Source organism: Lepidochelys olivacea (genome assembly GCF_965140295.1).
Source record: "Lepidochelys olivacea isolate rLepOli2 genome assembly, chromosome: 5".
Lineage (NCBI taxonomy): Eukaryota > Metazoa > Chordata > Testudines > Cheloniidae > Lepidochelys > Lepidochelys olivacea.
In genome coordinates, this window is record NC_140415.1 from 5,669,928 (window position 1) to 5,682,895 (window position 12,968).

Here is a 12,968-nt window from a genome sequence, read left to right on the forward strand (position 1 = left end):
ATAAGTAAACACATACAAATACCTTTTAGTATTTACCTCTATTTACCTAACAATGTAGGTTTGCATCTCAAAGCTCTAGGCTCTCGGACATGGCTATGCTAGCTATTTATAAGGAATGGCCCTAATGACCAGTTACATACTTTTCTAATATGTCTTTAAAGGTTGCATTTGGGTCGTTTAGCCTACTAATTGCGTAACTCTTTCTGGCTTAGTGTCCCAGTCGGGAACTGGTCCTCCAGCTCTCTACACCTATAAGGAATGGGCAGAGCACTGTGGGGGAGAGAGGAGTGCATGGTGGGTAGGAAACTGATGGGCGGCTTTCTGCTAGATCTGAGACACCTTCCCCTCCAGTTACGACAACCAGTGGGTCTGGGCAGTCGCTATGGAGTGAATGAGACTGACCCATTCCCCCTTCCCTCTCTAGAAAACCCCAGTAAACCCAGTGCCTACAGCTTGCTCACAGCAAACGATCCATCCACTCACAGCTCTGTAATCAGAGGCCATTGGGGTGGCTTGGGTGACTGGAATAACAAGGTGATGCTGTTGCTTCTCATTCTTCTCCCTGCAGGCTCCAGCAGCAACACCCCGCCTTCAGCGGCACCTCCCGGCTAGCCAAGCGCTGGGTCCGCGCCCAGCTGCTGAGTGACAGCCTCTCGGATGAGTGCGTGGATCTGCTGGCGGCGTCTCTGTTCTTGCACCCCGGACCTTTCACCCCGCCGAGGTGAGAACCAGGGTTCCCTGGCCTCACTGCTTTTTGTGTTGGGTTAACTCTCTCCTGTTTTCTTGAGATGCTTTGGGTGGGGGAACTGAGGACAGGGCTGGGAGTCCTGCCTGGCCAGCTGGGAGGGCGGGGCTGGGAGTCCTGCCCTAGCACACGCACTTCATTAATAAGCCATTAAAAACAGTGTATCTGGGGACCAGTTCAGGCTTGAGAAGCTGAATGGGTGGCTTGTCCAAAGCCCGGAGCCACCATGGGCTATGAGTAGGGACCTACCAAATTCACAGTCCATTCTGGTCAACTTTAGGGCCAGAGGATTTTAAAATTGGTCGATTTCAGATGTTTACATCTGAAATTTCAGGGTGTTGTAACCGTGGGGGTCCTGACCCAAATGGCATCGGGGTGAGGGGGAGGTTTGCAAAATTGTTGTTGGGGGGGGTCCCCCCGAAGATTGCCACCCTCACTTCTGCACTGCCTTCAGAACTGGCCTCCAAGCTTCCTGCAGTTAGAGGAGGTTCCTGGAGGTGCATGTGGGTAGGATCTCCCCCATGCTGCCAGGATCTCCCCCATGCCCCAGCCTGGGTCTCCTACCTGCTAGTCGAGGCCAGCGACAGATTAAGGCAATTTGGGGACTCTCCCGGGAAAACAGGGTGCCACAGCCCTGGCAGAAGCCCAAGGGCGGAAGCCCCGAGCCCTGGCAGGAGCTGTGGGGGAAGAAGCCACCACCCTGGGCTGCTCCTAGCCCCAGCTGGAGCGGCGGGGAGCGGCAGCCCCGAATCCAGGCTGCAGCTGGCAGGAGCGGAAGCCCCCAGCCCTGGCAGGAGCCATTCGGAGAGAAATCCCCAAGCCTGGGCTGCCCTGGCTGCAGCCGCCAGGAGGGGAAGCCTGGGGAGGAAGCCCTGAGCTTGGCACCATGGCAGAAGCCAATGGTGGGGGGCATGGAAGCCTAGAACCCAACTTCCAGGCTGCTGCAGCGCAGAAGTGGGGTGTATCACCCTCATTTCTGCCCTGCCTCTGGAGGTGGGTCTGATCTCCCCACCAACAGCAGCCGTGCAGGGGAAAGACAACTCCTGTCCCTCCCCAGCACAGCCAGACTAGTAGCTGCTGGGAGCCCTGGGTTCCCAGCAGCAGGGGAAATCAGATTTCATGGGGAAGGGCTGATTTCACAGTCTGTGACACGTTTTTCACAGGTGGTAAACTGGTAGGTCCCTAGCTATGAGACCTTTCACTTCCAGGCCACCAGTTGGACCCTGGGCCTCATCAGCAAATGAACTGTGTTTCCATCTGGGAGCTGTGATCAACTTGAAATGCGTGTGTTGAGTCCCAGCTCAATTCCCCGTGATTCACTCTCACCAGTGGCTCGGACTAGCCCGCTGGCTAGTTAGCCGGGGAAACTTGGCATGTTTAAATCTAGATGGAACAAAACACTAGTAAATGTACCATAGAGACCAATCCTGCACTGGCCCTGGACTTGACAGGACCCCACAGGGCTTTAAAATAATTATCAGTTTTATCCCTGTGTGGAACCATGAGACCTCCCAGCCGCTCTGTAGCTGCACTCAGGATCCAATTTCTCCACGTAAGTTGTGCTGTTTATAATGTCACACACTGCCAGGGAGTCTTTCATCTGAGGCTCTCAAAGCACTTAATTAAACCTGTCCGTTGACTTGTGGTGCTGGCAAGTATCGTCCCCCGTTTTATGGGGAGGGAAACGGGCACAGAGGTGTAGTGACTTGCCCGCTACGAGAGTGGCTCACTCCAGCTCCCCTGCTGTAACCATTAGACAAAATTGCTTCTCTGTGGAAGAGGCAGACACAGGAGATGGAGAGGACAGAGGAGAACGTTTTGCCCCATCCCTGGTTTCAGCTGCAGGGACGTGAATGGGGGATAGGCTCCCACCTGACTTTAATGAACGATCTCTCCTCAATGGGGCAGAGAGGCCAAAATGCCCATGGTTCCTGGCCGTGGGGAGACCCCTTCCAAGCTCCCCTAGCTGGGGCTCTCTGTTGGGGCTCCGCAGAGCCTGGCTCGTTGATGTACCATTGCCTGGCTCGGCGCTCCTCTCTGTGCAGGGGGAGCATTCTCTCTCCCTCTCACCCCGTTACATTGGTTTCTGTCTTGCCCGCAGCTCCCCTCAGGTGGGCTTCCTTCGCTTCCTCCACCTGCTCACGGCCTTCGACTGGAAGAACAGCCCCCTCATCGTTAACCTGAATGCCGACCTCAAAGGTGAGTCGGTGGAGCCCCGTGTGGCCCATGGTGCTGTGCAGCATGTTCTCTGGCTGCCCTTAGCTCAGGTCTGCTGTGAGGAGATGAGAGATTCCAGCAGATCGTGGCCTCTTGTTCTCCGTGAGAGCCCTGCAGATGGTGCTTCTAATAGGCGGCTCGGGATTGGGAATGGGGTATATGGAACCTTCCACCATAAGGTTGTGGGGCTCACTGTGACCCAAGTGGCCTGCATCTGTTGTGGCTGGCAGGCAGGGTCTGTGGAATAAGATCGATGGGCCTCGCTTCCTTGTAGACAGGCTAGAGAAAAATCACTGTCCCTGTTGGCCCTAATAGCACTGTGGCTGCCATGGAGACTTCTCCATTGGGAGATCTCTCCATGGCAGGAGACAGTTGCATTGACTGGGCTGTGTGAGGAAAGCCTTCATACCATCCTGCCTCAGGGTCTTGTTACCTCAGTTAAACCCTCTGGAAAGGGTTTTTGTCCGATCCCTGTGTGTGTGTTCAGGAAGAGGGGAAAGGCCAGGGACTTGGCCTATTCAGAGGCTGGTTGGGTTGCTATTTTGGGGGTGGGAGCCAAAATCGAGACTGCCTGCCCTGGCTTCACTGCAGCCAACCAGCAGCTGTTGGGAGAAGCTGCTTTTCAGCTGCTGCTGATTGGGGCCCGTTTGGAGGCAGAAGCTGAAAACCTCCGTATCCTGTTACCGGTCACCAAAGCTCCCTCTGGCTGGGAATGCCTTCCTTGTTGGAGTGGTTGGCTGGGAACCCAAGCAGCAGATTATCTGGGGCTCAAAGTGCTTGGGATGTGGGCTGGTTTCTTGTTCTGTTTTTCCCGTGTAGGTTTTAATGTCTTAATCCCCCAGGTGTTTGGGGGTGGGGGAAGGTAGGTTCTTTGTTTTATTGCTTAGATCTATTGGTGTAGCCGTCTCTGATTTCCAAGGCGTTTGGCTCATTTCCTCCTGGACATAGTTTGCCTCGAGACAATACCTGAGCTCTAGTCTATTCATTGTCAGACATGTTTACTAACACCGCCACCTGGGACACCATGTGGACATGATAATATAGGGCATTGAACTGGGACTTGGGAGACCTGAGTTCAGTTCGTGGCTTTGCCACTGGCCTGCTGGGTGATTTTGGGCTGGTCACCACCACTCCCTGTGCCTCAGTTTTCCCATCTGTAAAATGGGGTTGAGGATACTGACCTTTTGAGATCTGTGGATGAAAAGTGCTATATAGGAGCTAGTGTTGGTATTGTTTTTAGGGCTGTCAATCACAATTTTTTTTGAGTTAATTGTGATTAAAAAAATTAATTGCAATTAATCACAGTTTTAATCACACTGTTAAACAATAGAATACCAATTCACATTTATTAAATATTTTTGTATGATTTTCTGCATTTTCAAATATATTGATTTCAATTACAGAATACAAAGTAGACAGTGCTCACTTTATTTTTTTATTACAAGTATTTCCACTGTAAAAATGTCAAACAAAAGAAACTGTATTTTTCAATTCACCTTATACAAGTACTGTAGTGCAATGTCTTTATGGTGAAAGTGCAACTTACAAATGTAAGTTTTTATTAATTTTTGTTACATAACTGCACTCAAAACCAAAACAATGTAAAAATTTAGCGCCTACAAGTCCACTCAGTCCTACTTCTTGTTCAGCCAATCTCTAAGACAAACAAACTTGTTTACATTTACGGGAGATAATAAGAAGTGGGCAGCATTGATAGTGTCACCTGAAAGTGAGAACAGGCATTCGCATGGCACTTTTGTAGCTGGCATTGCAAGGTATTTACGTGCCAGATATGTTAAACATTTGTATGCCCCTTCATGCTTCGGCCACCGTTCCAGAGGACATGCTTCCATGCTGATGACACTCATTAAAAAAATAATGCACTCATTAAATTTGTGTCTGAACTCCTTGGGGGAGAATTGTATGTCTCCTACTCTGGTTTACCCTCATTCTGCTATATATTTCATGTTATAGCAGTCTTGAATGATGATCCAGCACATGTTCGTTTCAAGAACACTTTCACCAGAGATTTGACAAAATGCAAAGAAGGTGCCAATGTGAGATTTCTAACAATAGCAACAGCACTCGACCGAAGGTTTAAGAATCTAAAGTGCCTTCCAAAATCCGAGAGGGATGATTTGTGGCGCATGCTTTCAGTAGTCTTAAAAGAGCAACACTCCGATGCGGAAACTACAGAACCCAAACCACCAAAAAAGAAAATCAACCTTCTGCTTGTGGCATCTGACTCCTGTGATGAACATGAACATGCGTCGGTTTGCACTTCTCTGGATGATTATTGAACGGAACCCATTATAGCATGGACCCATGTCCACTGGAACAGTGGTTGAAGCATGAAGGGAATTATGAATATTTAGTGCATCTGGCACATAAAATGTCTTGTGATGCCGGCTAGAACAGTGCCATGTGACGCCTGCTCTCTCTTTCAGGTGACATTGTAAACAAGAAGCGGGCAGCATTATCTCCTGTGAATGTAAACAAACTTGTTTGAGTGATTGGCTGAACAAGAAGTAGGACTGAGTGGACTTTATTTTATTTTTGAATGCAGGTTTTTTGTACTTACTTCTACATTTTTAAGTTCAACTTTCATAATAAAGAGATTGCACTACAGTACTTGTATTAGTGCTGATATTGGAAGTGATTATGACCTTGTGATGCTAAACTTTTGGCTGCAGCTAAGGAAAATCAGGCCAAAGTTCACCAGAATCAAGTTTGACTTAGAGACCGAAGCATTGCAGAGTCATTGCAAGCAATGATCGGTGGAAAATTTGATCTGTTGCTTACTCTAGAGGAAGACTTAGAAACAATGACCAACAGTTTCAACGCTGTAATGAATGAGGCAGCAATGGACGTTCTTGGGAAACTCTGTAAGAAGACAAAACCTTGGGTCACAAATGAAATACTACAAATGTGAGACAGAAGAGAACTCAAGAGAAATAAGAACAGCACTGACGGGACTGACCAGTATGGAGCAATTGGCAGAAAGATCAAGAAAGGAAAGAAGGTGGCCAAGGAGATACAGATTGAAAAACAATGCTCTAAAATTGAAGAGTGTATCAATAATAAAAATAGCAAATTAGCCTTCCAGATTGTAAAAGATCTGATGAAGGAAAGATGAACCGAAGCTAATGCAATTTAAGACAAAGAAGGGAACAATCTTACAGAAGAAAAGGACATCATCAATAGGTGGACAAATTACTGCTCAGATCTATACAACCACCGGACAAATGGAATCCTAGTGTCCTAGATAGCCCAGATTCAACAGAGCAGGATGACTTTCCAGTACTGCGTGAAGAAGTGGAGACAGCTGTGAAATCACTCAGGAACGGAAAGGCTACAGGTATTGACATCTCAGCCAAACTGACGAAATTCGGAGAAGAAATAGGAATAGATACACTCACCAAGATCTGCAACAAGATCTGGCAGACTGGTGAGTGTCCCTCCATGTGGACACAGTCACTAATCATCACTCTGCCAAAGGAAAGGCAACCTGCAATTGTCAAAATTACCGGACCATAAGCTTGATTAGCCATCCCAGCAAAGTGATGTTGAAAGTCCTACTGAACAGATTGAAGCCACAAGTGGAGAATATCATCGCTGAAGAACAGGCTGGCTTTCATACTGGAAGAAGTACCACAGAACACATTTTCAATCTTCATGTTCTATGTGACAAGTACTTACAACATCAGCAGGACATCTACCATGTCTTCGTTGACTTCAAGAAGGCAGTTTACGAATTATGGCACGAAGCTCTCTGGGCAACCATGAAGAACTACAATGTTGGTCATAAGCTTATTCTTGCCATTAAGCAACTGTATGCCGAGGCCAGCAGTGCAGTTCTCACCAATGGCACAATAGGAGAGTGGTTTCACGCAACTGTTGGAGTTCGGCAAGGCTGCCTTCTTTCGCCCACACTGTTCAACATCTACTTGGAGCACATAATGACTGATGCCCTAGAAGATCACATATGCACAGTCAGCACTGGGGGACCAACAATCTCAAATCTTCAGTTCACTGATGACATTGACTGCCTGGCAGGCAGCGAAGATGAACTTACTAACCTTGTGAAACGATTGGATGAAACCTCCACAAAATACAGCATGGAAATCAGTGCAGAGAAAACCAAGCTGATGACAAACAAACGTGACTGGATCAGCTCATTGCTGTCAGTGGACAAGAGCTGGAGACAGTGAAACATTTCAAGTATTTGGGGGCAGTCGTCACTGATAAAGGATCAAAGGCAGAAATTCTGGCAAGAACCGAACAAACAATCGCAACAGTGGCAAAGCTAAAGCCAATTTGGAGGAACAAGAACATCTCCCTGGAATCCAAACAGAAATTGCTGCACGCACTGGTCATCTCCATTTTACTGTATGTGTGCCAGACGTGGACCCTTATGGCAGAAGTTGAACAGAAAATACAAGTAGTAGAGATGAGATACTTCCCTAAAATCCTGGGCATCTCCTACTTTGACCACGTCACTAATGAAGAGGTCCGCAACATCATCTCCTAACGCGCTGGGTCATATGAAGACCTCCTGAGAACTGTGAAGAAGCACAAGCTGAAGTGGTACAGCCATGTAACAAGATCTTCTGGCCTATCAAAGATCATCCTCCAAGGGACAGTACAAGGGAAGAGAAGAAGAGGTAGATAGAAGAAGAGATGGATTGACAACATACGAGTGGACAGGAATGGATTTCACGGAGACTCCACCCCTGACAATTTGTGTCAGTAGTTGAGACAGTTGGTTGATTGCTCATCAGTGATGGTGCCCTAACGACCAATGCGGTTATGGGTGGAGGGGGGGGGTGGTGGTGGTGATGATGATGATGACTTTTGTGTTAAGTGAATTGAAAAATACTTTTTTTTACAGGGCAAATATTTGTAATCAAAAATAAATATAAGGTGAGCACTGTACACTATTCTGTGTTGTAAATGAAATCAATATATTTGAAAATGTAGAAAACATCCAAAACCATTTCAATAAATGGTATTCTGTTATTGTTTAACAGTGCGATTAATCGTGATTTAATTTTTTTTAATCACTTGACAGCCCTAATTATTTAATATATTGTCTGTTGTAAAAATATTTTTACTGGTCACAAGCAACAGTATGAAAATATTGTATAACTCTACTTGGGAGCCACAGGTGGCCATAAACTCTGCAGCTTCCCAGTGAGAACAAGCCATATATACACTGAACCCTCGTTAGAACGTGCATCTATATAATGCGAATTCGGTTATAATGCAGTTGCGGCCATGGATCCCAAATTTAACCCTAATCCCCAGCAACCTGGGTATGGGAGAGATGCCTTTCTTCGGCCACGGCAGCTTTGGGACAGGAGGCAAAGCGCTTTTCTAACTGCTAATTTTGCTAGTTTTGTTGCTAATTTCGTTTTAACGTGGTCCCCCTATAACGCGGTACTTGGCATGGATCCCAAACCCTGCGTTCTAGTGAGGGTCCAGTGTATAATGTGTGGCTCTCGGTGTTAGGGTAGGAATAAACATACCTGAATTTTCTGGAAAAAAAATTTTTTTTTTATTTTAAAAGAAGAGGGAAAAACTTGGTTTTTGAAAACCAAAAATGTTTACCCAAAACTGAAAGTTTTGGTTTTTTTTGGTTTTTCATCTAAACCAAGAAAATCTCAAACAAAACAAAACAAAAAACCATTTTTTTTTGGTTTGGTTCAAAAACCATTTTTCAGAGGAGAAAAGTGTATTTAGATGAAAAAGTTTTTGAGTAGCTCTATTCAATTTCAACAGTTCTGCAGTATTGGTGCATCCCACAGTTGTGCTGCTCTAGTTATTAACAATAACTCGTGCATTTAGAGCCATCCTCCATCCCAAAATTTTTTACATACATTAAACTGCGTTGTGAAGAATTGCCCGCCACGAAATGCAACTGCCTTTGGGTGGAATATAGCAGCCATTTTGCACCAGCAACAGGTCTTTTTGGTAAGGGACTAGAAAGAAAACTTCCCCTCCTAAAAATGATTACGTGGTGTTGCTGTTCACTGTTAAACAGGTGCCATGCTCCACTCGGAGGTGGCTGCATTTCGGTGGTCGGTGGCGTGATCCCTGTGCAGAGTTAGTGTAGTGCATTATAAACGTAGGCGGCTAGAGACAAAAGGAGCCCTAAGAGTGAATTTAGTGCTGACAAAAGATTCCAGCCTGACCACGTTGGTGACTGAAGCTCTCTATTGATCTGCAGAACCCGTTCTACACATGCAGCTCCATTTTAAGTTCCTGTTGCCCTACCAATGAGGTTCAATTCTGCGCTGCAGTGACCACTTGGAAGGGGTTAGAAGAAAGTTTAGGCCTTGGTGCCTTGGCTATGACAGTCAGCGAGGGTTACCTGTGGCGTATGATTTTTTGCCCTATGGGATGTCTGGCCCTGTGGGGATTGGACTTAGCGCTACCAAATTATTCCATGTTGCGGCCCCTCAACAGTAGCAGCTCCCCACGGGGACTGTAGTTGAACGAGCGCAGTGGAGGTGAAATGTAAGGTCATTTTACGGAGCAGCCATCCCATAGTAGTGATGCCAAGGCCACATTCTGTCCTGAGGGCCTGGTCCAAAACCCTTTAAAACTCCCGTTGACTTCAGTGGATTTTGGATCAGGCCCTAAGTCCTATTTGTGACTCTTCCCCTTAATGGCCACCTCTAAACCTTTCTTGACCTGCAGCTCTTGTAACGGAGCTTCCCAGTGGTTATATCCACAGGCCTGTGGAGACCGACCCAGCAACTGAGCATGGATCCCGAAGCCTTATGACGTGCTGTGTGTAGTGTAGCAAGTTCCCATGTGGCACCCAGGTTTCTAAGCTGTTCCTGGCTCCTCGCAGGTGTCCTTCCAAGCCAGCTGCTAGGTAGAGAAGCCCTGGCGCTGGGAGAAAAGATGCATTTCAATCAATGAGTAAAAATAGTTCTATCCTGTTCCTTGGCTTGCATGAAATCTAAGCAACACTCAGATATTTTGTTCTCTGTTTCATGCTCTCCGGGATCTAGGGGACAAAGTCATAATGCCACTATATAAATCCATGGTACACCCACCCCTTGGATGCTGTGTGCAGGTCTGGTCCCCCATCTAAAAATAAAACAGTATATTCGAATGGAAAAGGGTGCAGAGAAGGGCAAGAAAAATGATGAGGGGGATGGAATAGCTTCCATGTGAGGAGAGATTAAAAAGACAGGGACTATTCAGTTTGGAAAAGAGACGACTACAGGGGGGGATATGGTAGAGGACATGAACGGTGTGTAGACAGTGAATAGGGAAGTGTTTTATTTATCCCTTCACATAACACCAGAACTAGGGGTTACCTGATTAAATTAATAGGCAGCAGGCTTGGAACAAACATGAGGAAGTACTTCACACAGTCAGCCTTTGGGATTCATTGTCAGGGGATGTTTTGAAGGCCTAAAGTAAAACTTGGTTCGAAAGAGAACTAGATCAGTTCCTGAGGATAGGCTTTTCAATGGCTATTAGCCAAGTTAGTTAGGGACGCAACCTCATGCTCCGGATGTCCCTAAACCTCCAAATGCCAGAACCTGAGACCGGACAACGGGATGGATCTCTTGAAATTGTCTGGTTCTGTTCATTCCCTCTGAAGCATCCGGCATTGGCCTCTATCTGGATACTGGGATAGATGGATCATTGGTCTGACCAGTATGGCCATTCTTAGGTTCTGTACGGTGCCTGCCCAAGAGAGGGGACCGTGGGCTGGGCTTGTAAACAAGAAATCGGGGACACTTCCTGAAGATCTTGTGCACCCCCGAAGTAGGACCGTGTCTGATGACAGGAGCTCTGAGCATATGTCCACATGGCAGGTGTGATGGTAGCACAAATAGCCATAGCTGTGCAAGATTTAGTCTAGCTAGCCTGGGTAACAATAGTAGTGTAGACATGGCTTTGTGGGCCAGCTGCCAGAGTACAGGCCTGCCCGGGACCCTAGGTGTGTACTCTGGTTGCTAGCCTGTGCTGAACCCTGCCATCACATCTACGCCCCTGGTATGTGAACTAGCCAACTTTGGACTAGCACAGATATGCCTACTCGTACTACAAACGCACCTTCCCTTGCAGAGTAGGCGCACTTGATGAGCACACAGGGATCTCCCTTACCCCCCAAGCCTCTGTGCCTAGGTAGCAATTCTGCGGTAGTCTGAAGACTCTCGTCATTTCAGAGTTTAATGTCTGCTATGGGGCCTGTTACTCGGCTGTTTTAATGTGTGGGGTGAAACCTCTTATACAAAGTCTGGTGAGCCCGGGAGGGGCATGTTTGTAACCAGGTCCTTTTGCTGTGTGGAGTTGTTGGATGCAGAGAGGGGGAGCCAGTGGCACAGAGTGCTGGCTGAAGCTGTTATATTTCTTAAGCTATTTCAGCTGGCATCAGACACTGACTGTAGGGTCAGTGGTACTGGAGATTTCAGCGCTAGTGTGCGATTACGCTGTACGTATCCCTGACCTCAGACGAGCTGCGAGTGACCCTAGGGCCACGTCAGTGGAAGCATCTTGGCCAGGATTGGTCTGTGGGCTTTGTATTTAGTTGGTGCTGCTCTATATACCCCCACAGTCTCCTCACTCTGCTTCTCCACTTCAGGTGTTGGCTTTGACCAACTTAAGAGAGACAGAAAATGCAGACTAGGGCTGCTGCCCACGTCCCAGACTGTTTCCCTGCTTAGCCTTGTGTTTGGTGACCCGTTCTGAACACCCATGTTCAAGAAAGATGAAGGGCCTGTCTTACAAGAGGGGACTGAAGAAGATTGGCTTATTTAGCTCAGCAGAACGAAGGCTGAAGGGGAGCCGATTGCCCTCTGTAAATACATTGGGGAGGGCAAACTCCAGGGCGGGGGAAGAGCTGTGGCACCCAAAGGACAATGTTGGTCCAATTGCAAATGGGGATAAACTGGCTTTGGGTAAATTTAGGCTGGAAATGCGAAGAAGGTTCCTAACCAGCAGAGGAGGGAGGTTCTGGAACCTAGATTTAAAATGAAGCTTTATTATCCAGGGGATTGTGGAACTGGTTGCCAGGGATAGCACTGCACTGGATTCTGTGACCTTGGAGGTCCCCCTGCCAGTCCTGTGTTCCTATGGTGAGAATGTAGAGTGGTGGCTTCCCATGCTGCGTGTGCTGGGAAGGCCTGCTGGGGGCAAAGAGGGACATGGCTGGCACCCGGGCAGGGCTGATGGACAGGGTTTTGGATGTTGCTTTTGGGTTTGTTCCCCAGATGCAGATTACACCGAGATCAGGAACGAGTTTGTGGCTGCCCGGCTTCACCTCCCCGTCATGTTCATTGCTACCCCCAGAGACAAACGGAGCTCAGTGTGGACCAAAGAGCGGCCTTCTGCGCAGGTGAGCCAGGCATCCTCCCGCCCAGCTGTTCCTGCTATGCTGGGGTGCCTGCCTGCAGCCAGCCAGGGGTAATTTCTGCTCCCCCTCAGATCTCCCTGCCCTGGAGTGCTCTGATTCCCATCCCCCTCCTCTGTCAGGGTTATTCCAGATGTGCCTCTTTGCTGGGCCTGCTGCAGAGATGCCGCTACCCAGGAGGCAGGTATTGTGCAGGCTCTATTTACTCCCTGCACCTGAGCAATGCCCCCAACTGACCCCCAGCACCTGTTCCATTGTCCCTCCCTTCCTCATGCCCCTCACTGTAGCACTGTCGTCTGGCTGAGAACAGTGTGTCTTCCCTGCCCCCATTGGAGCTGGGCACCTGCCCCAGCACCTAGCAAGTGTCCCTATCGCAGTGCAGGGGCTGTGTGATGTCTGGGGTTGTCCTTGGTTCTACCCTCCAAATCTCTGCCCCTCCTCAGATCCTGCAGCGCCTTCTTGTGCTGGCGCTGGAATCCCTCCGGGCGTTAGAGGAGCAGCTCACAGACCCGCTTGGGAGCCAGGATGTGAAGGTAATTCCTTAGCGCACCTGAGCAGAGCGTGCTTGTGAATTGGGGCTGGTGAAAGGAGCTGCATGCACCACCTCTGGAGATGGGCATCCCTGTG

General features: G+C 48.2%; 1 protein-coding gene across 4 annotated transcripts in view; it reads left to right on the forward strand.

Annotated features, from left to right (window-relative positions):
* Window positions 1-12,968, forward strand: part of NOL6 (nucleolar protein 6) — a 74,296-nt gene that overhangs the window by 31,214 nt on the left and 30,114 nt on the right. For 3 of the 4 annotated variants that reach the window (XM_084628676.1, XM_084628675.1, XM_084628677.1), the window contains exons 20-23: window positions 569-721; window positions 2,847-2,944; window positions 12,202-12,326; window positions 12,785-12,874. In XM_084628676.1, the coding sequence (XP_084484802.1) occupies window positions 569-721; window positions 2,847-2,944; window positions 12,202-12,326; window positions 12,785-12,874 (466 nt within the window). The remainder of the gene's footprint in view (window positions 1-568; window positions 722-2,846; window positions 2,945-12,201; window positions 12,327-12,784; window positions 12,875-12,968) is intronic. The other variant, XM_084628678.1, reaches the window with a different exon arrangement.